The following is a 25975-nucleotide window of genomic DNA, read 5'->3' as shown; positions in this document are numbered from 1 at the left end:
CCTACAATGCAGAGTGGCATCTGCATGTCCCCAAAGTGGGGGACAAATGTGCCCACCTTCAGCCCCTGGCACAGGCTGGAGTTGCGGAATACATGGACATCGTGTGCCCAGCCCTACCACCCAATGTAAATGTGTGTGAACTGTCCAGGTTGGTCATCCAGGGCCTGCAGCACCATCAAAAAGTAGCCCTTGCAGTTTATGTACTTGGCCATGCTATGTTCTGTGGGCACATATCAGGATGCGGGTCCCACTGATGGCCCTGACACAGTTTGGGAACCCCAGGGTGGTGAATCCAGCCATGACTTCATTAAGATCTCCCATATGGATGGCCCTCTGCAGCAGGATTGTGTTGATGGCTGTCACAACCTACAGAGGGAGGGGACCAAAAGCACACATCAGGGACTGAGGGAGATAGTCCCTGGGCCCTACCCTGGGCTCTCCAAGAGCCCCCATGAGGCTGCCTCCCCGCCCCACCAGCAGCAGGGCTGTGAGAGGGTGGGATGTCACAGTGTCCCATGGACAGGGCTTCCCACAGACCCCATCCCTTGCACCTCTGACCCAGCTTCCCAAGTGTCCTCCTTGGGTAGGATAGACCCTTGTGCTGGCCCGGCCCCACCCCATCATTGCAGAGAGGGCAGCCCAAGAGCGCCTTACCTCTACAAAGAAGGCCCTCCTGGTGGACTTCCCCATGCTGAACTGGTTGCCCATGAAGCGGTAGCTGATAGGGGCGGTAAGCTTCAAAAGGGTAACCGGGACCTGCTTCTCCACAGGGAGGGTGGGGTGAACCAGGCACAGAGCTCCAGGAAAGTGGCCTTCCACGTGTAGATGTTTTGGAGCTACTGTTGGTCATCCCACTGCCCCATGACCAGCCAGTCCCACCACTGGGAACAGGTGTGGTGCCTCCAGAGCCACCCGTGCATCTGGGTGGGGTGCAAGCGTGATCATCCTGCAGCCATGGTGACGTCCTCGCAGGTGGTTTCAGACTCGCCCACCGTAAGGAAGAGGAAGATGGCCAACAGGAGGTTCAGAAGCTGATGCAACATCTGTGCATGGGGTCAGAACAAGCTGGGTAGCAGCTCCAGGAACAAAGCTCCCTGGAATCAGCTGTGCCACCCCCAAAGACATGAAGCCCTGCGGTAACTGTGCCGTCCCTTAAGGAGGTAAGCACGCTAACAGCAGAGGTAGGAAACAAGTGTCAGGGGAAGCCTCTAAGGGCACATCTTGCCAGGGCTCCTGGAAGTAACTGGTGACCTGCAACCCTGTTTACCATTTGCCACTAGAACAGCCTGGCAGTTTGGCCATTCACTGTTGACAGACTGGATCACTGTTTCGATCCACTTTGTGGTCTGTACATGATCTGTTGGCAGAAGTGTCGTCACAAGATATCGTCCAACGCAAACGTCTGCCGACAGATCCCTATAGTCTAGACATAGCCTAAGTCCTGTCATGCAAACCACAGCCTTTTAAAGATATGCATTGAGAAATGGGCCTCAGTGTTACAGAAAGGTCAAAGGCCCAAGCTGTATAAAGGAAAGGCTGAATGATTTATATCTCAGGGGGGTAGCCATATTAGTCTGTATCTGCAATAACAGCAAGAAATCATGTGGTACCTTAGAGAACAACAGTTGTACTAGGGCATAAGCTTTCATGGGTAAAATCCATTTCATCAGATGAACTGGAGTGGAAATTAGAGGCAGGAGTATATATGTTACAAAGGCAATTTCCCCTCTCTATAGTCACCTCTCTACAACAAATGCTGTAAATCAGACACATCCATGCTGACTTGATCAGACTTATTAACATGGGCCCTAAACTTGACAAGTACTTCTTTGATTGTTTTTACACATTCCCCCTTCCTCTAATTTTCAACTCATCTGATGAAGTACATTTTACCCATGAAAGTTATGCCCTAATGTGTCTGTTAATCTCCAAAATGCCATCTGAACTACTTATGGTTGTTCTGGTTCTGAATCTAGAACTATTGTGAACATATTACTACAGGGAAAACCCAGTTGTTACCAGAAATTTAAGCCAAAGTAAACATTAAGTTTTTAAGCAGGCATGTATGTCTATTTAGTTTAAATTTTTTTATGGAATACTTTTACACCTGAAGAGTTAATATGCTTGCTTAGAAAGACCTGTGTGGTAATCTGGAACTGCTGGCAATTAAAGCTTTGCATAGCCTTCAGAAAGAAAGCAAAGTGCAGATACTGGCCAATTTAGGCTGGTTGGCTTGCTGTGGGGAAAGGAAGTACACAACAGGGCCAGGAGGAAGAGAGAGAGAGTGTCCCAGAAATGTGAAAGTCAAGGAACCAACCATGTGTATACCATGGTGGGCCACAAAGGGGAAACGTAAGTGCAGCACGCTGTGAACTCTAACAGCGCTGTTGGACAAAGCCTGACCAGTCTGTTCCAATATTAAGTTTGTTGGCTGTTAATATTTAACTTTCATGCTAAGCCATCACTGACTTGGATGTCCCTCAGTCAAATTCTTTCTAGGCTAAAATATTCCATGCTTAATCTTGACCTGAAGATTTTTTAAGTAAAACTAGCTTAACCTTCTTTGAATCACGTATGTTCCAACACTGTTTTGTAATTCAGATAAATGCGTATTTAGAGACTGGCTTGATACACAGTCCTCATTCAGAAGGAAAAAAAGTTGACTTTGAAATTGTTCGAAACAGTTTATGAACAAATGTTTGATATTTTCATGCATATGTTTTCCCCAACTGCCTTCTCAGTTACCTCATCTTAGGAAACTAGCAAAACAAAGGAATCTTGAAAGTGACTACAAAGCACATTTCTCCCCCCCATTACTTTAAAAATTAAACAGGAATACTAAATACAAACAAGCAGTCAAGTGAAGTTAAGGTTCAAACTGAGCATTCAAAACTTCAGAAATTCCATTTTCCCCACATTTTGGCTATGTCACATATAGAATTATTTATTCTTGTTTTCCTTGTACAGATTGAACCTCTCTAGTCCATCACTCTTGGAACGAGACTGGTGGTCAACAAAAGAGTTTGATGGACCAGTATTTTCTAGCACATTACTAATACTTCCACTGCTTACTGAGCTCTTAGACATTCAGGAGGTTTTTTTGCTTCTCACTTACGCGGCCCTGAGACTGATTTGTCTACGGGTCAGTGGTCCCAATCTGAAAAATATTTCCCACCCCATGGTGGTGAACATATGCTTCCGTCAAAAGACAAAAAAGGCAAACAGGAAACAGCTCATATGACAAACCTTCACAATTAACCTATTTTGCCCATCTTATAGAAAAGAAGTCTATTCTCTCTTTAGTGACATAATTAATGTAAGTTTTATCAATAATTGAGAAAAGTAACTTCTTCATTATTAAAATCTAAATTATAAATAAAGCAATGAGACAAGACAAGGAATTAGTGCCTCCAAATAATTTTTTTTACAGGTATGAGTATTTAATTTTGAGTGTCGGAAATGAGACTTATATACGTCCAAAAAAAAAAAAAAAAAAAATCAATGAATGGATGGTACCATTCACATGTGCCAACACAGAAAAATTCAGCTGTGGGTTCAACTAGTTTGTCTCCCCTCACACTTTCAATACAGAACTATCCAATCATATCTATTACAACTACATTTGCATTTCATTTGATTACATTTCTTTGAGTCTATTTTCTTTAAAAAAAAAAAAAAAAAAGCCACACAAACGCAGGAACTGGGTCCACCACTCTGAACATTTATTTTGCTGTGTAGTAACAGGATACTGTCCTAAGACAGACCAAGCTAGATACTGAGTACAAAGAAACATTGACAGAAAAAAGCAACTTGGAGGAGTGGGGTGGAGATTGATCTGAGGACTGATTAAGTGTTATAGCACAAAAAAATTGAAAACAGCTTCCTGACACAGCATGCAACAGCTTCACTAAAGCTACATGGAGATCTGCACAAGCATCAGTAAGAGGAACCTTTGATCACCTAAGGAGACTTAAAACTTAGCAATTAGGGTGTCAGGAGAAGAACTGAGATAACGTCTATACTATAGCCCAGATGGATGCTCCAAGATCTAGAGAACACCCACCCCGCTGACAAGAAATTGCTCCACAGTTGACCCCTCTACCCCAGACAAAAAAGAGTACAGAAAGTCAACAGCAGAGTCTCTCCCGATCCACCCCGTGTGGTGCATACCCCACGATAAGATGACCTAAAGTTTAGTGACTCCAGCTATGTAATTTATGCTGCTTAAGTTGCATGGCTTAAGTTGACTTTCTACGATATTGTAAATGTAGCCTAAGAATGGATCCCCTTTGCTTCCACAAAGACCTCTTCAGAAGAAACTTATCACAACACTTTAATATAGACTGATTGTCATTTGGTAAGGTCTCAGTACACTCATGCCTGGTTTAAAAAGTATTTTACTAATGAGTACTCACTAAAACAAGGAACATATATACTTACCTTTATTCACTATGAGTGAACTTCCTCCCGCTTATATGAGTGGAGTCCTTGGTCAGGGGGTGGGGAGACCCACAGCCCCACGGCTGGAGCCTTCTCCCTCTCTTCCCTCACACATGCAGCTGTCTGACAGCCCTTAGGCTGTGAGAAGAGAAGGAGAAGGCTCTTAGCCTGGTTCCCTCCCCTGCAATGGCAGGAATGTGAAACTGACCAGCCATGAGCTCATCAGTTTCCCAGCCCCAGAAGCCATGGGGAAACTGGAACCAGCTGGCCCCATGTTCCCATCTCCTGCCACTCTGGGAGCCAGGAAATTGACCAGCCCTCATGATTCCTGGCTCTACTCCCCTTGCAGGAAAATTCGAGTTATGCAGGGGTTGCAGGAACATCCCCTCAGTAACTCGAGGGTTTACTGTATTAGACCCTGCCTGTCCCGCAGACCTCACCCTCAGCCAGGTTTTAAACACCCCATCGCAAGGTCCCAAACTGCCTCCAGCCTTAAGCACCCCCAGCCTTAGACCACCCCCCCCACAGCAGCCCCAAACTACCCCCACCCTGCAGCCCCAAACTGCTCCCAGTCTTCGACTCCCCCTTGCATCCCTCAACAGCCCCAGCATTAGACACTCCTCCTCCCACAGCCTCTTCACTGGGGCTGCTAGGCTGGGTGGCTCCCCCAGACTTCCTGCTCCCAGCAATTAACTCATATGTTAAGGTCTCAGCATCTAGGCATAAGGTAATTGCTATCCCTAGTGATGGAGATGGCTGCTATCTCTATTGATAAATGTCTGCCTGAGGCAGCAGTGTTCAGAAACTGCCAATGGCTTCTCTAAACAGCCACATGCACCTGGGAACTGCCCAGCTGGCAACCTTTAACAAGTCTAATGGAACTCATGTTTGGGTTGGGACTCATAGGTTGGGAATCCCTGCTCTACATACATACACTACATCCCATTTCTGGTGCCAAACTATTCAAATACATCAGAAAAGTACCTAAACTCAACTGGTTTATGTCAAGTTACAAGCACTTGCAATGAACTGGAGAATTTTACATGTATTTTAACAGGAATTTAGTGTCGTTCGTATGAGTTGTCACCTATGAGCAGAAATGGAGGAACCAATTGTGCTTGTATAGCGAGGGATGAGCGTACTCAGTAGCAGCAAGTATTGGCACAAAAAAAAGCACTGGATACAACTGTTTCACAAAGACAAGGCCTAAACTATTCCTCTTTACTAATGTATAGACCATGGGTGTCCAACATTTTGGCTTGCCTGGGCCGCACTGAGTGAAGAGGAATTGTCTTGGGCCGCATATAAAATATATAATATAGTTAATGTATATAAATCACATAATAATGTTAAAAGTTTACTATCTTGTGGGGCCGCATTACTAGCTGTCCAGGGCTGCATGTGGCCCGCGGGCTGGATACGCCTGGTATAGACTATATTTTAATACAACATCTTTCTGCATTTGTAAGCTTTCTAAAGGTTCATAAGGCAGCACATAACATGAAGAGTTTGTGTGCGCTGTGAGATATTTAGTGGTTCCCAACCTTTTCCCATCAAAGCCAATTCTAGTTGCTACGTATACTTCATTAAAAGAAGAAGGAAAACCACAGCAATTAATAACATCATTGGAAAATATTTAATTTATAAGTAGATTTTTAAATAAATTGCAAAGTTACACTTATTTTCTCTCTGTCCCTGTAGTGAGTCAGTATGGCCTCCTGCAGACTCAGAGGCAGAGGAGGCTGCGCAGAGGCCCTGGTGGGCGGGTCCAGGGCCAGAATACCAGAGGCCCGCCCCTCAGAGGGCAGGGCCCAGGGCTAGAAGAGCCCAGGGCAGGGCTCAGGGCCCATTAAAGCCTGGGCCTCCGGGCAGGGAGGACGCGCCTGCACGACCTCCCCAGCGCCAAGGGCAGAGGGCCTGTCGCCGCCCGGAGGAGCAAGCCCCCAGCGGCTCCGAACAACCCTGGATCGAGATGCCCCGGGGGGACTACCTGGGCTTCCCAGACCTGCCAGGACCTTCACGCTGGCGGAGACCGCCCGCCTTGGAACAAGCCCCAGGAGCGGTCTGCCCCAGAGTCCCGGCGGATCCCTCCAGCCCAGGATCGTCTCGGGTCCCCTGTGCTACCACCGCCCGACTATCCCAATGACATGGATATGAGCGACTGGCCGGAGCCCCCGAAGGTGGACGACCTGGAGGAGACCGACCTAGAGGGACACCCCCAACCAGATGGACTGGGACCTTCTGCCAGCGGAGGGAGAGGTAGGAAGTGACCCGGGGAACGACGCTCCCGAACCCATGGCAGTGTGTTGCGGCCTGGATCCCCACTGCCGTGGTCGTGTGTGAGCGACCCCCAGGGCCCCGAGCCAGGTCGCAGTGGAGTGGGAGGGCCTGCGGCCCCCTACCCCCCCTCCTTGACAGGGCCAGCCCGCGCTGGGCCTGTGCTCAGACCCTTGGGTTGTTGCCCCGCCCCAAACTGAGGGCTGGGCCTGTGCTCAAACCCTGTGCTGTTGCCCCGCCCCAAACTGAGGGCTGGGCCTGTGCTCAGACCCCTTGTGTTGCTGTCCCGCCCTGGACCGAGGGCTGGGCCAGAATCGTACCATTATTGTGAACTGCTGCCCCGCCCTGGACTGAGGACTGGGACAGGACTGTACTGCTGTCCCGCCCTGGACTGAGGGCTGGGCCAGAACTGTACTACTATTGAGAACTGCTGCCCCGCCCTAGATTGAGGGCTGGAGCCTGTATTGTATTGCACTGGGAACTGCTGATCGCCCCCCAACTGAGGGCGGGCCGGTGTTATAACCCTTGTGGTGGCCGCCTCGCCCTAGGCCAAGGGCTGGGCGTCCCAAGACTTCTTACAGTCCCCCTCCCCCTAAGGGCCCCCAAAATACCCTTGGGGGTCTTAAAAGGTCCACAGACCTCAAAGAGGAACTGAAAGAGAGTAAGTAGCTGGGGCAAGAGTTTCTCTCAAGCTCCCATGTTATAAAATGAAGACAATTTGCTCTGACTCCCCAAAAACCTTCTTCATGAAAACATTGAATAGAAACTGAGATTTAGGTCTAACTTGCTTTTAACAGATGACTATGAAGAACTAAAGAAACTGCAGAATATCAACACCATGTAAACAATGTTCACCATGTAAACAAGTGAAGTTAAAAGCAGTTTAAGTGATTTTTATTCAGACTGTTTAAGAATCTTTTAAATAAATACCCATTTAACTCATAAGGAGATGGAAGAAAAAGCTTTAGACAAAACTTCTCATGAATTAAGACCTTAGGAAGCTCTTACCACAAGAGACATCAAGTAGTTTTTAAAAAAAAAAAAAAAAAAAGGGGGTAGAGAAGAGACGATTCAGCATTCCTGATATTTCTGAAACTAAAACACAACCTCAGGCTTTTTTTTAATACATCAAAAAGAACAGTAATCTAGTTTCTCCTTTCCCCCTTAAACATGTACCATTCAGGCTCCTTGAAACTCTTCATAACACTGCAGTTCTAAAGTAAATTGAAAACAAGAATACCGAAACATAACTAGCAAATTATAAACACCTCTAATTATAAGGTGTCTAGCTTGAATTATTTTCAACATATTTTGAACAAAGGCAATATTGTGATTCTAAAATCAATATTACTTGAGGTTAAAAATATCATTTTACTCTACAGAACCAGCAGATGGAACTGTGAAACTAAAGACCTCACTGTGTGACAATATGCCATCTCTGGTTTCTACAGCAATAGGGCATTTATTAGATCGTAAACCACCCTTACCATTTACATTAATATCTAAAATATGCCTTACCTCCAATTGTAAAGGTCACCAACAGCATTTTTACTTTGTTCTTAGCTAACAAATACTGAAAAAAGAATTCCATTGTCCTAGATGAGCACCTAAAAACCTCCCTTTTTAAAAGCATTTTCTTTCACATTAACAGAAATTTTCACATTTAACAGTTTTATCCAATTGTCTTTGTAAACTGTGTAATTACTGATCTTACCCTCCATATGCAAAACTGCAAGACATCTTGAGAAATACACAGGATTCAAAATGTGATTGTATGAATACTGCAGGTAAGAAACAGGATGTGATCACAACAATACATAAGCACAAATAAATATTGCATACGCAGCCTCTCATTTCCTTACTTCTGGTTACTCAGCCATGCCATCTTCAATACTCAAACAATATTAAACACCTGACTTTTTTTTTTTTTTTTTTTTTTTTTAAAGACAATAGGAAATAACCCATAATTTAATGACTTAGATTGACATGTCCAGAAATGATTTAACCTACGAAAATTATGAGGTCCGTCAAAGAGAGCCCCTGTTCAGCAAGTCTTCAAGAGTTGAGGAGGAGCTCTTCATTCTTTCACTGTCTTCCATTATTGTGTATAGTGCTCAGATAGCTATGCATGCTATTTGACCTTAGCTGAACATTTTCAGCAGAGTAAGAAAAAAAAACAGCAAGCTAAATATAATGCTACTACTCCATTTCTGAAATAAAAAATAACTCACACCAGGACCACACAAAGGTTCTTCTTGATGAAGGAAGTTTCCATTGTAAACAGTTAAAATGAATGCTCATGACTTCTTAATTATAGCACTCACTACTACTCCCTATAAATTATAACAGTTATAAGCTACATCTACACTTGCCCCCTCCTTTTGGAAGGGGCATGTTAATGAAGCGCTGACATGAATATGAAGTGCCTCATTAGCGTAATGGCAGCTGCACAATTCAAAAGTGCCGCTTTCGGAATGCATGCCATCCATGTAGATGGGGGCCTTCTGAAAGGAACCCCCCTCCCCAATTTCGAAAGCCCCTTCTTCTTAAACCAAATAGGAAGAAGGGGCTTTAAAAGGCAAGAGAGTCCTTTCGAAAGTCCCCAATCTGCAAGGACGGTGTGCGTTCCGAAAGCAGCACTTTCGAATCACGTGCGGCTGCCACTGGGCTAATGATGCACTGCATATTCATGTCAGCGTCTTATTAGTATCTTCCAAACTGCCTCATTAACCTGCCCCTTATGAAAGGAGGGGGCAAGTAGAGATGTAGCCATGGGGAAATAACAGAGGCTAACAGTCTCAGAGGGATAGCCATGTGCGTTCGGTAGCTTCACAAATAACAACCAGTCCTACAGCCCCCTAAAGACTAACAACTTTATTAAGACATGAGTTCACCTGGACAGGCTACACAACTGTTTGTTAAGAGACTAAGGAATTCATAAGTTAAAATCTCCTAAATTGCAGGCCTTTGTATCATAATTCTGATATCTCCTACTTACAACTTCCTAATTTAAAATACTCTCCAACTGGACTTTCTGGTAAAGTTCCACTGAAACAGTGGTTCTCAACCAGGAACACATGCAGCCCTGGGGATACACAGTGGTCCTCCAGGGGATCCACCAAGTCATCTACATGTTTTCCTAATTTTACAGGCTACATAAGAAAGAAGCTCTAGCAAAGTCAGTACAAACTAAATTTCATACTTGTTTATACCTCTCTACATATAAATACAATAATTACATTGCAATTAACTTATTTTACGGTTACATGCTAAAAAATGAGAAAATAAACATTTTTTCAGTAATACTGTGCTGCAATACTTTTGTATTTTTACGTGCCATTTTATAAACACATATATAACCAGCGAGATGAAGCTTGGGGGCCTCTGACACAAATCAAGACTCTTGAAAGGGGTACACGGGTCCATTTATGGTGAGAGTCACTACATTAAAGGACTGAAAAACTAATGGCATGAAAAAAGCAAAATTACAAAGTTTCCTAAAAACTTAAGATAGTACTGTGCATAAAGATTAACAGGTAAAAGTAACCAGCAACAAAAAAGCTGTACTACTTTTAGGGGAGGTCTGAAGAGTTTTGTCCCCTTTTAACCTTCCTCATTTAAATGAAAATTCTATTTGTTTCTATCCTAGAAAACTAGCAGCTTTATGCCACTGTTTCACTTCCATTACATGTCTGAAGTTTTTATTCACACCCTTTACAAGCTACTTAAATCACCTAAAATCCACAAGGGAAGTTCTAAAGACTGATTCACTTAAGATTTGGAAATTTTCAAAGACCAAGACTTTGTCTATGCATAAGCTTGCACTGATTTAATACCAAATCTTTGTTCGTACTATTGTAAGTTTGTCTACAGGTAGGGTGTGAAATCCCAATGCATTTTCAAATTATGTAAAAAGCTTTGTATCTCTATATAACACTTAACATTTCTGCTATTTCTAACGAAAAATAAAAGAAGCAGAAACAATTTTGGCCCTTTTGCAGGTCGCCTATACAGCCTACATAGTTCCTCACAAACTACTCTACTCTCATGCAAGTTTTGTTTATAAATAAAAGTGAAATGGAAGATTTTGTTAACTGCATTCACAATGTTTAATGTGAAAAATAAGAGCAGACTTGAGACACTGACTTTCCCACAGGTCAGAATTAGTATCATCCCAAGTTTTAGCCTGTAAATATAGTGATTTCTCAAGTATACCATCAAAACGAGCTTTTAATGGGGGCAACAAGAATTTAAACCTGAATTTGCTATTGTTTCCTACTATATTTATCCATTAAGCATTGCAGAATAGGGCTACTTGTCTGCTACGTTCCATCTCACACACCATCACGTACGCAACTAGTACTACAGAAATAAGCAACCACAACACCCTCTCCTTCCTCGCAGACCCCAGCCCCTTTGAGATTAAGAGCTGTTCCCACGACAGAATCAAGGAGCTTGGAAAAAAGCCCTTGTAGAACACCCTGCACTCCTTCGCGGCTTGACTACGTGACCCACAAAGAGAAAGCCTCCAGGGACTGAGAAATCTCTAGTGGGGCGGCCGGCTGGCCCCGGCTTTGTGTTGCCTGCTCACACAATGCTGACTACCTCGCACCGCCGCCATGTTAGCTTCAGCCTCCATGTGCACAGATCGGGAGGGCTGGGGCCCCACGGACAGCAACGCCTACCGCCCCGCACCCATCCAGCGTTCTGTGCCGGGGGAGGGGGGGGAGAACGGCCGCGGCTCCCTCGGGCGTTTACAAGCCGAATTAGTGCCCCGACAAAGGCCGAGGTCGCGAGGACCCCGGCCCGAAGGAACAAAGGGCGGGGGAGGGAAGCTGTGGTTAGGGATCGCACCAGGAGCGAGGACACCGACCCCAGCAGGGCGCGGAAAAGGTTTCCACGGGCAGCCACCCTCCTCTCCCACGGGCGGCCACGTCCGAGCCAAACAGCCTCGGGCGAGGGTCGCGCATCGCGGACAAAGGGCCGGTCGCTTCTGCCGGCAGAGCCGAAGAGCGATCCCCGCGCGAGAGGGCCGGTCTTCTGGAACCTTCCGGCGGGACTCTCCGCGGGCCCGCGCCGGGAATGCCCCGAGGAGGGCCGCGGCAGCTCCCCGGGGACAAGCCCGGAACCTCGCCCCCAGCAGCACAGACCCGTCAAGCCCCTCCAGAGGTAATGGGGGAAGGTGACTCCGCCCTAGGCCACCGGGGAGCGTAAACCCCGGGCGAAGAAGAGGGCGCAGAGAGCCGGAGAAAAGGGCGACCGGCGAGGGCTGCCGCCGGAGCACGGGAGGGGGTGACAGGGCCTGCTACGGAGACGTGCGGTACCTTCTTCTTCTCCAAGTTGCGCAGCTTCTTGTCGATCACTCCCAGGATTTGCTTCATGGCTTCGGTCTGCACCGAGCTAGTGCTGCCGCCCACAGCCGCTACTGCCTGGGGGGGAGCCGCTGCCGGGGCGGCCTCGCTACCCGCCGCCACGGGCCCCACTTTGCCGCTGCTGCTCGCCATGGTGCTGTTGGTGGCCGAGGGCATCTCTGTGGGCGAGAAAAGGGAGCGCGTTGACGGCGGCGGCTGGACAGGCCCCCGGAGGAGACACGCGGGAGAGCGCGCGCAAGCGCGCACCCACCTTTCGCGCGCCGGAGCCGCACCTGCAGGCGCGTGCCCAACGAGGTCGCCACCAAAGCGACTCGGCTCTGTCCGCTTTTGCGACGAGGGCGCTCGCGAGCGTCACGTGACCGGCAGGCTCCGGCCGCCGCTCGCTCCCCGGTCCGCGTTCAACGGTCACTCGCGGAAACCCTCCCCAGCCTCGCGTCTGCCACTCGTCGGCCTCCTCACCGTATGTGTGTGTGTGTCCCGAGAGGAGGGGTCAATGTGCCGCGCTCTTGCTGTAGGGGAATGGCCGCCTCAGCCCACTCCGGCCCGGCCGCCTGCGCCGCTCCTGCTCCCTCGCTGCACGGAGCTACTAAAGGAAGAGACTAGAGCGCGCACGCCTGAGACAGGCAGGGCCGGAGCCCGGGGTGCGAGCGGGAGAGGGGGCCTCGGCGCTGTGGGGCGTCTATGTAGAACGCCTGAACCGCTGTCCGCTCCGCATCCCTGGCTGGACGGTCACCGGCCGAGAGTGCGACGTGTGCCCGCCACGCAACCGCACATCCCCGCTCCAGATCCTAGGGCCGCCTTCAGCCGGGTCTACCAGGCGCGCGCAGGCCACGAAAATCCGGCACAGAATACGGAGAGCTGCCAGCAGGACCCCGCGGGAACAGGGCTGGGCGGAAAAGGGAAGTATCCCGCCACCCCCGCCATGCTGCCCGCGAGGGGCGGCTGTTGGGCAGCTCCAGCCTCTTTGTCAGTGGGCCCGCGTGGCGTGACCGGGGCTGAGCCCTGTCAGCGCAGCAGCGGCCGAGCGCCGGCTGGGGGCTGCTGGGCTCCGCCCAGGCGCTGGGAGTGGGGGTGTGAAGAGTGCTGTAGGACCTCTGGCTTGAAGTAGTTTCCATTGTGTAGAGAGTTTACAGTCTGGTTCTGTGGCTCTCAGCATCCCCTTGTAACAATCATTCCAGCGTCCCTGGTCCGCTCTGCGCGGGCATAAAAACCCCGTTGCCAGATCAGTACAACAGAGCGGTACTTTGAGGCCCATTCCCGTTGGGATTGTGTGAGGTGCTGAGTTAGCGAACGTCTGTGTGGCTCAAAAACTTCCTTTTTGCCTGATCCACTAACTCTCAGTAGCTACTCCTTCTGGGTAGGATACCATCCCTGAGCAACAGGATGGGTGATGAATCTCTCCAATGCAAATTACCTAGCATTCGTAGGGTGAAATTCAATAAATACATTGTAGACACTGGCAAAAGATTGCTTGCCTTACCTGCCAGGTGGGGTGTTAAAGGTGCCCTTAGCGTTCTTGCAGATAGTGGTGCCTATTTAAGGCTTACATGCATATTAAACTATGTGTAGATTTCTGATCAAAGGTAGTATAATGAATCCAACCCCTTTGGTGTGATTAACGTCAGGTATTGTGGGACTTTGATTTCTGGCCCAGGGAACAGAAAGCATATGACTGAAAGTTTTATCTTTTATAGGCATTAAGCAGTGAGATAATACCAGGTTTGTGTTGTACAAAGGCAAATTTGCATTCAAATGCTATGATCTTTTTAAAGAAGGTACAAGAGTGAAGTCTGGAGGCAAATGAAATGGCTGTGTATATATATGGATAGACAGGCCTTTGCGCGCACCAAGCTGGAAAGATTTTGGCAGCTATTCACCTGCCTATTTTATAATGTAGAGGGAACCTTTTCATCGGCATATTAGGGGGAGAAATATGCCTTACATTTCTTGTGAATTTGATAATGGAGCAGGTAGTTAAGGAAGTCATCTGCAAGCACTTGGAAGACAGTAAAGTGATAGGGAACAGCCAGCATGGTTTTGTAAAAAACAAATCATGTCAAACCAACCTGATAGCTTTTTTTTTTGACACGATAACGAGACTCGTAGATAAGGGAGAAGCAGTGGATGTGGTATACCTAGACTTTAGTAAAGCATTTGATACGGTCTCGCATAATATTCTTATCGACAAACTAGGCAAGTCCAACTTAAATCGCGCTGCAATAAGGTGGGTGCATAACTGGCTGGCTAATCGCACCCAGAGAGTAGTTGTTAATGGTGCTCAATCCAGCTGGAAAAGCATAACAAGTGGGGTTCCGCAGGGGTCTGTTTTGGGACCAGTTCTGTTCAATATCTTCATTAATGATTTGGATATTGGCATAGAAAGTATGCTTATTAAGTTTGCAGATGATACCAAGCTGGGAAGGGTTGCAACTACCTTGGAGGATAGGGTCATAATTCAGAATGATCTAGATAAATTAGAGAAATGGTCTGAAGTAAACAGGATGAAGTTTAATAAAGATAAATGTAAGGTGCTGCACTTAGGAAGGAATAATCTGTTTCACGCTTACAGAATGGGAAAAGACTGTCTAGGAAGGAGTACAGCAGAAAGGGACCTAGGGGTTCTAGTAGATCACAAGTTAAATATGAGTCAACAGTATGATGCTGTTGCAAAAAAAGCAAACATGATTCTGGGATGCATTAGCAGGTGTGTTGTGAACAAGACACGAGAAATCATTCTACCGCTCTACTCTGCGCTGGTTAGACCTCAGCTGGAATATTGTGTCCAGTTCTGGGCACCCCAGTTCAAGAAAGATGTGGAGAAATTAGAGAAGGTCCAGAGAAGAGCAACTAGAATGATAAAAGGTCTGGAGAACATGACTTATGAAGAAAGGCTGAAAGAATTGGGCTTGTTTAGCTTGGAAAAAAGAAGATTGAGGGGGGACATGATAGTAGTTTTCAGATATCTTAAAGGGTGTCATAAGGAGGAGGGAGAAAACTTGTTCTTCTTGGCCTCTGAGGAGAGAACAAGAGGCAATGGACTTAAACTGCAGCAAGGGAAGTTTAGGTTGGACATTAGGAAAAAGTTCCTAACTGTCAGGATGGTCAAGTACTGGAATAAGTTGCCAAGGGAGGTTGTGGAATCTCCCTCGCTGGAGATATTTAAGAACAGATTAGATAGATGTCTATCAGGGACGGTGTAGATAGTGGTCGGTCCTGCCGTCAGGCAGGGGACTGGACTCGATGGCCTCTTGAGGCCCCTTCCGGTCCTAGTGTTCTATGATTCTATGATAATTAGCTAACTTGTGTTCCTCTACTACTGTTCCTCATTTTACACCTAATTTTAGCTCCATGCTAAGCAAACTTGCGCTCTGATTTTGCTGTAATTTCTGACAATTTGCAGTAGTTAGTGTCCTTGCATATGGTATCATTTATTCAAATTGCCGTACAGGTTGATGATACATACTAAATTTAGAAAACAGCTGATATAAGTGTAGGTACCTCCAAGATAAAACATAACCCTTTTACAGCAAAATCGCACAATAGTTTGGTCTAGAAGTGAAGAATATATTTTTTAATTGATGTTAGTTAGAAAAAAGGAGCATTTCAGATAGATCATGTAGTATAGTATTTTGGTGGTTGTTCATTTGTACTGCTCATGTAAATGAGATTAAGATGCAGAGGAAACTGAGACACAATTTCAACATGTGGATAGATATAAAAAGATAAGAGTGGAAGGGATCTCCATAAGTCATGTAGTTCAGTTATCTGCACTGATGCAGGATTCAGTATTATCTTGACCAGGGGTGAGGAATCTTTTTTGAATTGGGGGTCATATATAAGTGAAGAAAAAAAGAAAAACCCCTCACTGACCTGGCCCCCAAGGGAAAAGGTGAAGAAAAGCTCACAGTCGTGGCCACTAACTGAAAAGCAGGAAACAAAAAGACACTCCCCTCAAGCCCCATCCCTGTGGGGAGGGAGGGTAGGCACTGGGACTCAGGGCTTATCCCTGGAGCTGGATTAACTCATGTGGGAGCCCAAAGCTAGTAGATTTTGTGGGGTCCATCTAGGCTCTGAGGTAGGACCTAAAATGAAGGGTTTAGTATGCAAGAGGGGGCTACTGTGGAGCAGGCTGGAGGTGGGGGTGCAGGACCTGGGTGGGAGGTAGGCTGCAGAAGCAAGCTGGCATAGGGCTGTGGGGTCTGAGCAGGAAGGAGGAGGGTTCAAGGGTCTGGGTGGATGTGGACAGGCTGGAGGGTAAAGCGGATGGGAGTGCCTATCTGGCTCAGCTCCCATGGGAAGCAGGTAGCTCTGCCCAGCTCTGTGTGCTGCAAGGAAGCACTTCTTGAAGGCATCACTCCCTGCCACTCCCATTGTCTACAGTTCCTTGCCACTAGGAGTGATAAGCCGTGTCTACACGTGCACGCTACTTCGAAGTAGCAGCACTAACTTCAAAATAGCGCCTGTCACGGCTACGTGTGTTGGGCGCTATTTCGATGTTAACATCGATGTTAAGCGGCGAGACGTCGAAGCCGCTAACCCCATGAGGGGATGGGAATAGCGCCCTACTTCGATGTTCAACGTTTTTGGACCGTGTAGTCGTTGCGCGTCCCGCAACTTCGAAATTGCAGGGTCCTCCGTGGCGGCCATCAGCTGAGGGGTTGAGAGACGCTCTCTCTCCAGCCCCTGCGGGGCTCTATGATCACCGTGTGCAGCAGCCCTTAGCCCAGGGCTTCTGGCTGCTGCTGCTGCAGCTGGGGATCTATGCTGCATGCACAGGGTCTGCAACCAGTTGTCGGCTCTGTGGATCTTGTGTTGTTTAGTGCAACTGTGTCTGGGAGGGGCCCTTTAAGGGAGCGGCTTGCTGTTGAGTCCGCCCTGTGACTCTGTCTGCAGCTGTGCCTGGCACCCTTATTTCGATGTGTGCTACTGTGGCGTGTAGACGCTCCCTCGCAGCGCCTATTTCGATGTGGTGCTGCGCAACGTCGATGTTGAACGATGTTGCCAGCCCTGGAGGACGTGTAGACATTATTCATCGAAATAGCCTATTTCGATGTAGCGTTCACGTGTAGACGTAGCCACAGGGAGTGAAGCCTGTAGGGAGTGCTTCCCTGCAGCACACAGAGTCTCTGCCTTTCCCCTGCCAGGCAGAGCCCACAGGCCAGATTCAGCTGATGGCTTACCTTGATTAGGCCTGCAAGGCTTATGGTTCCTGCACTGCTTCCCATGGAGCCACTGCTGGCACACAGGCCACATTGTTCTTTGTATGGCTGGAGTGCCAACGCTGGCTCATGCTTCTGTAGAAGAGAGTGGGGGCAAGCCCCAATCTTCATGGGCTGGCTGAAGGGCCAGATCAAGGCAAGCCATGGGCTGGATCTGGCCTGTGGGCAGTAGGTTCCCACTCCTCATTTAGACTGTCCCTGACATGTGTTTCTCTGATCTGTTCTTAAAAAAAACCAATAATGGAGATTCCACAATCTCCCTTGGTAATTTGTGTTCCTTGTGTCTAATCTAAATCTCTCTTGATGCATGTTAACTGCATTACCTCTTGACCTGTCCTTAATGGTTAAGGAGAAGAATTTATAGCCCTGTGCTTTATAGTAATCTTTTACATACGTGAAGACTGTTATATTCCACAGTAAACAAGCCTATTTTTTCTATCTTTCCTCAAAGGTTGTATTTCTAGATCTTCAGTAAGTTTTGTTGCTCTCTGTAGTGCCCAGAACTGGACACAGTATTCTCATTGAGGCCTGATCAGTGCAAAGTAGAATGAAAGAATAACTTCTTGTGTCTTGTATCAGAGAGGTAGCCGTGTTAGTCTGTATCTTCGAGAACAACAAGAAGTCCTGTGGCCCCTTATAGACTAACAGATATTTTGGAGCATAAGCTTTCGTAGGCAAAGACCTGCTTCATCAGATGCATGAGTTGTGGGGGGTGGGGTCAGAGGAATATTTAAAGAGTGGGGTCCAAGTAAAAGGGAGGGCCAGAGCTGACAAGGTCTATTCAGTCAGGGTGGAAATGGCCCACTATCAGTAGTATACATCAAGAGAAGAGGAAAAACAAGTCAGATCAGTCAGGGGGATGTGGCCAATTGTCAGATTCTAATGTAGAGGTGTGAACTTCCAGTGCAGAGAAACTGCTTTTGTAAGGGGCCAGCCAGTCCCAGTCTCTGTTTAGTCCGTGCTTGAGGGAATCAAATTTACAACTGAATTGCAGCTCAGAGATTTCTCCCTACATTTTATTTTTGAAATTTTTTCATTGTAGGACTGCTACTTTTAAATCTGTTACTGAGTGTCCAGGGAGATTGAAATGTTCTCCTGCAGGCTTATGTATGTTGCTGTTCCTGATGTCTGGTTTACATCCATTTATACTTTTACGTAGAGATTGTCCAGTTTGGCCAATGTAAATTGGGGTGGGGCATTGCTGGCACATAATGGCATATATTATACTACTCCTGCTAATATCTCAGAATGATGTTTGCTTTTTCTTTCTTTCTTTCTTTGTTTTTTTTTTGTGCAACAGTATTGCATTGTTGACCCAGATCTTTCACTGCATCACTCCATCCTAAGAAGTCGTTTCCCATTTTTTATGTGTGCAGTTGATTATTCCTTGCTAAATGTAATATTTTGTATTTATCCTTATTGAATTTCATCCCATGTTTTGTCAAGATTATTTTGAATTCTAATCCTGTCCTCCAAAGTGCTTGTAACCCCTCTCATCTTGGTATCTTCAAACTTTTTATGATATATGCCATTATCCAAGTCATTTCTGAAGGTATTGAATGGAACCAAGACATATCCATGAAGGATCCCACTTGATATACTCTTCCAGGAACATTGATATCTTTCTCTCTGAATATGATTTCCAGCTGGTTGTGTTCCCACCATATAGCAGGTTCATCTAGGTTATATTTTTCTAGTTTGTTTCTGAGTTGATCATGTGAGACAATATCAAAAGCCTCGGTGAAGTCAAGATATATGATGTTTATTGTGTCCACAATCCACATGGCTTGCTACCCTGTCAAAGAACGATATTAGTTGGTTTGACAGGATTTGTTCTTGACAAATCCCTATTGACTATTACTTCTTATTTTTTCCTGGGTGTTTAGACATTCATTGTTAACTTATTTGCTCCATTATCTTTCTAGAGCAAGATAAATTACATTAGCCGTGTCTACATGTGCACGCTACTTCGAAGTAGCGGCACTAACTTTGAAATAGCGCCCGTCACGGCTACATGCGCCGGGCGCTATTTCGAAGTTAACTTCGACGTTAGGCGGCGAGACGTCGAAGTCGCTAACCCCATGAGGGGATAGGAATAGCGCCCTACTTCGACGTTCAACGTCGAAGTAGGGACCGTGTAGTCGTTGCGCGTCCCGCAACTTCGAAATAGCGGGGTCCGCCATGGCGACCATCAGCTGAGGGGTTGAGAGACGCTCTCTCTCGAGCCCCTGCGGGGCTCTATGGTCACCATGGGCAGCAGCCCTTAGCCCAGGGCTTCTGGCTGCTGCTGCGGCAGCTGGGGATCCATGCTGCAGGCACAGGGTCTGCAACCAGTTGTCAGCTCTGTGTATTTTGTGTTGTTTAGTGCAACTGTGTCTGGGAGGGGCCCTTTAAGGGAGCGGCTTGCTGTTGAGTCCGCCCTGTGACCCTGTCTGCAGCTGTGCCTGGCACCCTTATTTCGATGTGTGCTACTTTGGCATGTAGACGTTCCCTCGCAGCGCCTATTTCGATGTGGTGCCGCGCAACGTCGAAGTTGAACATCGACGTTGCCAGCCCTGGAGGACGTGTAGACGTGACTCATCGAAATAGCCTATTTCGATGTAGGCTTCACGTGTAGACGTAGCCATTGAGTGGTATAACTCCTAGGGTTGTCCTTATTCCCTTTTGCAACAAGGTATTTTATTTGTTGTATGCCAGTCCTCTGCTATCTCTTTATCCTCCACAAGTTCTGAAAAATAACCACTAATGACTCAGAGATCTCTTCAGCTAGCTCCTTACTTATTCTAGGAGATATTTTGTTAGGCCCAGTTGACTGACAATTAACTTTTCTAAGTAATTGTTAACTTGTTCTTTTCCTATTTGCTCCATTTACACGGATGATCACTATGTTAGTCTTCCAATTACAACTAGCTTTTTTGATGAAAATGGAAAGAAAACTGAAACGCTTCAGTCATCTCCATGTTTTTTCTTATTGTTTTTGCCTTCTAAGTTAGTAAAGGGCTGCTCCGATCCCTTCTTGCTTCTCATGTATTTGTAAAATGTTTCCTGTTATCTTTTATAGTCTTAGCCATTTCAGCCTTGTTATGTGCCCCTAGTAATCCCCAGCCAAGCTGGTCAGGGAGGGGACCAGAGGTAAGGTTGAGGGCAGAGTGTGGGGGGAAGGGACAGGGCAAAAAGCAAGCTGGGGAGGTTGCCCAGGCCCTGTCCTCCCAAGGACAGCTGTGCCTTTTATTATAATTCCTATCTTTCCTACATGCTGGTATAGTAAAAAGTTGCCCATGTGCCCTTAATAATTTCTCTCTAAAAAACTACCAACTCTCCTGAGCTGTTTTCTCCAAATGTGCTCTGTAGTTTGCCAAAGTTTGCCTTCTTGAAGCCCATCGTCTTTATTCTTCCATTTCTTCTCCTGCAATGCCTTAGAATCATTACCTCTGTCTTTTCTTGATCACTTTCACCCAAACTGCCTTCCACCTTTTCAACTAGTTCCAACCTGTTTGCCAGAAACAAATCCAGAGTAGCCACTCCCCTCACACCTTCTAGTATGGGTGCTAGAGAGGTTTCTGATGTGAAGGAGGGCTGTAGTAGGTATGCAAAGTCTGGGACAGGATTGTGACCAGTGATCCTTGTAAGCTGAGTGCTTGAGCGGCTACCCAGGAGAGATTCAGGTGCCAGCCAGCTGATTAGCTGAGCACCCACAGTTGCTCACTGTTGCTCACAGCAGGTGTTTCTCTAGGTGGTGCACATCCATGTATGCCTTGGTGCACATAATACAATTTATTTTGCCCATAGTGGAAAAAATTAGAGGGAAACCTGGTTGTGGCCTGGGTTGCACAGGTTTGAGTTATAACCTGGTGCAGGGGAATGGGTACAGGAGGCTATGCAGGGCCTGGGAGGGGGTATGGATGCAGGAGAGGATTCTGACCTGGAGGAAGGGTATGAGGGGTGTAGGGTCTGGGAGGGAATTGTAACCTGGGACAGGGTGCAGGCAGGGGTACAGAGGGTTTGGTTTGTCATCTGAAGCCGAGAATTGGGGTGGGGAGCAAGTTTCAGTCTCTAGCCAAGAGATGCTTACCTTAGGTGGCTCCTGACCAGCAATCCAGCAGGATTTTGTGGCAGTTTTGCTGCCTACTGTGCTCCGACACACCACTCAAAGCAGCCACCTGGGTCCAGGGGGAACAAGTGCTCTCTGCGCACCATTCTGTATGCCATACGAGAGAGTGGCTGAATCCCATGGTCAAAAAAGTCAAAGCCCTTCTGGTGACACCATCTGCATAGCCATGTATGTGTCTGTCTCTGCCCACGTGCTTACACTTGATTGGAAGGATCAGTGAGACCACATGCATCCCACGTCCTTCACCCTCACACCCAGAGCTTTGTAGTCACTTCTGAGCTGTTCAGCGTCATAGCCTGCTGTATCATTAGTTTCCTGTGACATGCATGAGGTACTCCAAATGCACAAAATCTGAAGTAACTTCAGTGAAGTCAAGGGGGTTACTCTGGATTTATCTGATGTAACTGAAATTAGAATTTAGTTCATGGGCTGCAGTATCTTTAGTATGCTGATGGCATTCATCTCTCTATGGCTGTGTCTACGCTAGTCAAAAACTTTGAAATGGCCATTTGCATGGCCATTTCGAAGTTTACTAATGAAGCGCTGAAATACATATTCAGCGCCTCATTAGAATGCGGGGGCTGTGACACTTTGAAATTGACACAGCTCACTCCTGCGCGGCTTGTCCAGACAGGGCTTCTTTTCAAAAGGACCCCGGCTTCTTCGAAGTCCCGTTATTCCTATGAACAGATAGGAATAAGGGGACTTCGAAGTAGCTGGGGTCTTTTCAAAAAGGAGCCCCGTCTGGATGAGCTGCATGGTGGCGAGCCGTGTCAATTTCGAAGTGCTGTGGCTGCCTGCATTCTAATGAGGCGCTGAATATGTATTTCAGCACTTCATTAGGAAACTTCGAAATGGCCATTTGCATGGCCATTTCGAAGTTTTAGGCTAGTGTAGACATAGCCTATTTCTGTCTTGTCTGATTTATGTGAGGAACTCAAGTGATTTTCCAGTGTCTGTCTGATGAGGGGATTAATTTAGACTCAGTCCATACAACACGTGGTAGGTTGGGGAAAATAAGCAAGACAAATGTCAGTGATTATGTTCATTTGAGAGAGTTCACCAAGGTTTGTTCACATTCATAATTTAGGGGGCAATAGGGTAAATTTTAAGGGCGTGCAGCTAGCAGCTATGGTCACATCTGCATTTTTTCTAGTCTCTGTTTGACAAGAAAATCCTGTCTGTTTCTTCTGAATGTGAGCATTGCTACAGATAGAGCCATTCCTTTGTTACTTTCACGTTAGAGTAGTGTAATGTCCTTTACAGAAGGCTATATTTTAAGGCTGTTTTGAAACTGACACTGGTATAGAAGACATCTGCTTGCTTGCTTGTTAAATTGTATTTCATACCAGGAGTGCATTACTCCAGTGCTCCAGAGAGTGCACTGGCTGCTTGCTAGTTTCTGGGTGAAATTTAAGGTGTCGATTTTACTTTGTAAAGCCTGCTGCGTATTTGTGCAACTATGTTTTATGAAAAATTATTTACATGTGCACACACAATAGTTAAGCAATCATAGTAAAAATATTTAGCTTTGTCTATGTTCAAGGCACTGTGCAGATATTTTAATTAATTAATCCTTGTGACATCCCATGTGATAAGAATTATCCCTTGAGAAATCTAATGTGGAGTAATAAACCAACATGCCTAAAGCCACAGAGCAAGTCAGTGTCAACGCTTCCTAAGTCACTGAACTGTGTTTGTTCTGCTAGGCTGTAATTGGATTTCATAAAAGAGCTAAAAGTTGTTATAGCCAGGAATAATATTTATATATATACCTGTTAAAATAAGAATAGTCATATCTCATGCTTTCTTGCTTCAGCTTATAAGACTAATGAAACAGAAGTAATTTCTCCTTCCCAAGTACAGTATTCTACAACTGGCCATGTACATTGTAGGGGTGTCTTTCACAAAGTATGAATCATTTGCCAGTGTTGAAAGCAAGATGCTGCTAGCCTTGATGGACCAACTGTCTGATTTGGTTTGACAAATAGCCTGTGTTTCAGAGATTATTGCAAGACTATGAGGTTCTGTGAAGCTAAATGACAAAGACACAATGAATAAAATTATCCCTAAAAAAACATGTGAGTAGGCCAGCCAACCATCCTTCTGGAGTTGCTTGGTACTGCCATGCAGGAGACCCTGGAATCAATCCCTATCTAGCAATGTGCCATGTCATACTTAAGAATAAATTTATGTCTTATTGAAGAGTATTGTTGATTGACTATAAAAAGAGGATCGTCCTGTCCAGAAGAATCATGGCTTTGCCCCTAGGGGAGGAGAACATTCCCAGGAGCAAGAATGAGTAAATGAGAAAAAGGACAAAATAGAAAATAATTACAGAGGCTGTTTTCAAAAAGCCCTGTAACTGAGATATTGAGGTAACTCAGCTATTCAGTTGAAATAACAAATTACATTTTGGGCTTGTCTACGCTACCTCCCTACTTCAAAGGGACGATGGTGAGTAGGGTGTTGGGAGTTTATTAATGAAGTGGTGCACTGCATATGCAGCACTTCATTAAGCAAATTCCCCCCGCCGGAAAATCTGAAGTTTTAAATTTCGAAGTGCCGGCTCGCGTGCAGCCGTGGCTCACCCGCCGGTACTTTGTAGTGCCCGGGGTACTTTGAAGTCCCTTTACTCCTACTACAAAATTTGAAAACTTAAAACTTCAGAGTTTGCTTACTGAAGTGCTGCATATGCACGGCAGCACTTCATTAATAAACTCCCAATACCCTACTTACCATCCTTCCTTTGAAGTAGGGAAGTAGTGTAGACACAGTCTTTGTGATTTAAATTAATATCAACATCATTTTCTACCTGGTTTTCAGATACCCTGAGTAGTTCACAGCTGCTGAACTTTATTTTTCAGATTGTAAGAAAAGAAACAAAATGTGTCACAAGTTCCAGTCCTCTTTGAAGTGCAAGGGATATGAACTATATTATGGATACTTTAATATTTTGACTGAAGGATTTGGGCCTTTCTGTCATGCTTCCTAGGCTGTGTCTACACTAGCCCAAATCTTTGAAATGGCCATTTCGAAGATTACTAATGAGGCGCTGAAATACATATTCATCGCCTCATTAGCATGCTGGCAGCCACGGCTCTTTGAAATTGCTGCTTTTCACTTCTTCGTGGCTCATCCAGATGGGGGTCCTTTTCAAAAGGACCCTGGGAACTTCAAAATCCCCTCATTCCTATGAGCAGATAGGAATAAAGGGATTTCGAAGTTGGAGGGGTCCTTTTGAAAAGGACCCCAATCTGGATGAGCCGCACGGCAGCAAAAAGTGGCAATTTCGAAGAGCCGTGGCGGCAGGCATGCTAATGAGGTGCTGAATATGTATTTCAGTGCCTCATTAGTAATCTTCGAAATGGTCATTTGCATGTCCATTTCGAAGATTTGGGCTAGTGTAGACGTAGCCCTATGGTGTTCTTTTAACAAATTTGTGAGAAATCATGGCATTTGAAGTACTGCAAATCTTCTCTGAAAAACAGCTATAAATTTTGAACCATCTTACTTAGGAGGGTTGTTCCTTGTCTAAATTCAGAATCATATTCTTTGTGTGAAGTAATACAATCAGGTATTTATTGCCATTTTACTCCTGTTATCTAGGCATAGTCAATATGGCTTAGATAGATTCTGGCCATTCTAGATAATTATTACAGAATTGTTAACCAAGTTCCAGCCAGTTGCATGTTGGAAAACCTGATGAATAAAATGAGATTTCACATGTGTTACTGCCACTGGCGGCCTTTTTAAAGGGTACACATGGGTTCAGAGTGATCTCCAGAATCTCTGTATCTGGCAATGATAGGTGAGAAACAGCAGTTCCTAGTTTGTTTGCATGGTTGACAGTTGGGAAATATGTATTTTAACTTGTCGTTTGATCTGAGGAATATAATGAACATGGAGCCTGTGATGTCCTTATAACAGAGTCCTTGTTTGAGTTGAACCTTCAGTAATATGAACAGACAGTGACATATCTGCTCAGAAAGAAGATCCAGTGAAATGTGCAGATGCTAGCTTTTGGTCAGATTCACATGTTTAAACAAACCAAGTATCATATACTTTAACAGCTCTGTTTCTTAACAGTGATCAGGCAGTTCTGCAAAATTGTGAATCATTTTGTTATTTTAGTTTCCTATTCCCAAGCAAATTTGCCCTAGGGATCAAAATTCCTGTTCTGTTTAAACGTACAGGCTAACTCTTAATAACAAAATTAAATTCAAACAAAATATAGCTTTTCGTTGAATAAAAATTAAAAGCTCAATGGACTTCTTGTCTGAATGAACTGGAATTACAGGTTTTGTGGCTTAAGTGTTGCACATTGATGTGCCAGTAGCAAAATCAATAAAATATTCATAAGGCTTTCTGTTGAGAAAGATCTGTATGTAACACACTGGTTGAGGAATAATGTATTTGAAATATGACAGGTTTTCATATGGTACATCTCACGATACATTGTTGCAAAATTAACATAGTACGCTATCAGCATAGCACCCATTATACTGATTAAAGACTGGCTGACTAGTGGATTTTATCTCATGCTTGTTAAAGGG

At 45.8% G+C, this 25975-nt stretch overlaps 1 protein-coding gene and 1 long non-coding RNA gene across 6 annotated transcripts in view; one reads left to right on the top strand and one right to left on the bottom strand.

Annotated features, from left to right (window-relative positions):
• The window catches only part of CAPRIN1 (cell cycle associated protein 1), an 81278-nt gene extending 68553 nt beyond the window's left edge, over positions 1–12725 (bottom strand). Inside the window, exons 1-2 of one of the 4 annotated variants that reach the window (XM_074997479.1) lie at positions 12549–12725; positions 12042–12247 (exon numbers count right to left, since the gene is read on the bottom strand). In XM_074997479.1, the coding sequence (XP_074853580.1) occupies positions 12042–12245 (204 nt within the window). In that variant the 5' untranslated portion in view covers positions 12246–12247; positions 12549–12725. Of the gene's footprint in view, positions 1–12041; positions 12248–12339; positions 12440–12548 lie in introns of those variants that run through there. The other 3 variants (XM_074997478.1, XM_074997476.1, XM_074997477.1) reach the window with 3 other exon arrangements.
• LOC142014616 (uncharacterized) overlaps positions 11640–25975 on the top strand; it is a 33438-nt gene continuing 19102 nt past the window's right edge. Inside the window, exon 1 of one of the 2 annotated variants that reach the window (XR_012645998.1) lies at positions 11640–11886. This is a non-coding gene — a long non-coding RNA (uncharacterized LOC142014616). Of the gene's footprint in view, positions 11887–12426; positions 12550–25975 lie in introns of those variants that run through there. The other variant, XR_012645997.1, reaches the window with a different exon arrangement.

This window comes from Carettochelys insculpta, chromosome 6, assembly GCF_033958435.1.
Source record: "Carettochelys insculpta isolate YL-2023 chromosome 6, ASM3395843v1, whole genome shotgun sequence".
Classification (NCBI taxonomy): domain Eukaryota; kingdom Metazoa; phylum Chordata; order Testudines; family Carettochelyidae; genus Carettochelys; species Carettochelys insculpta.
The sequence above is the reverse complement of the archived record's forward strand: the minus strand, read 5'-3'. Positions and strand labels throughout refer to the sequence as shown.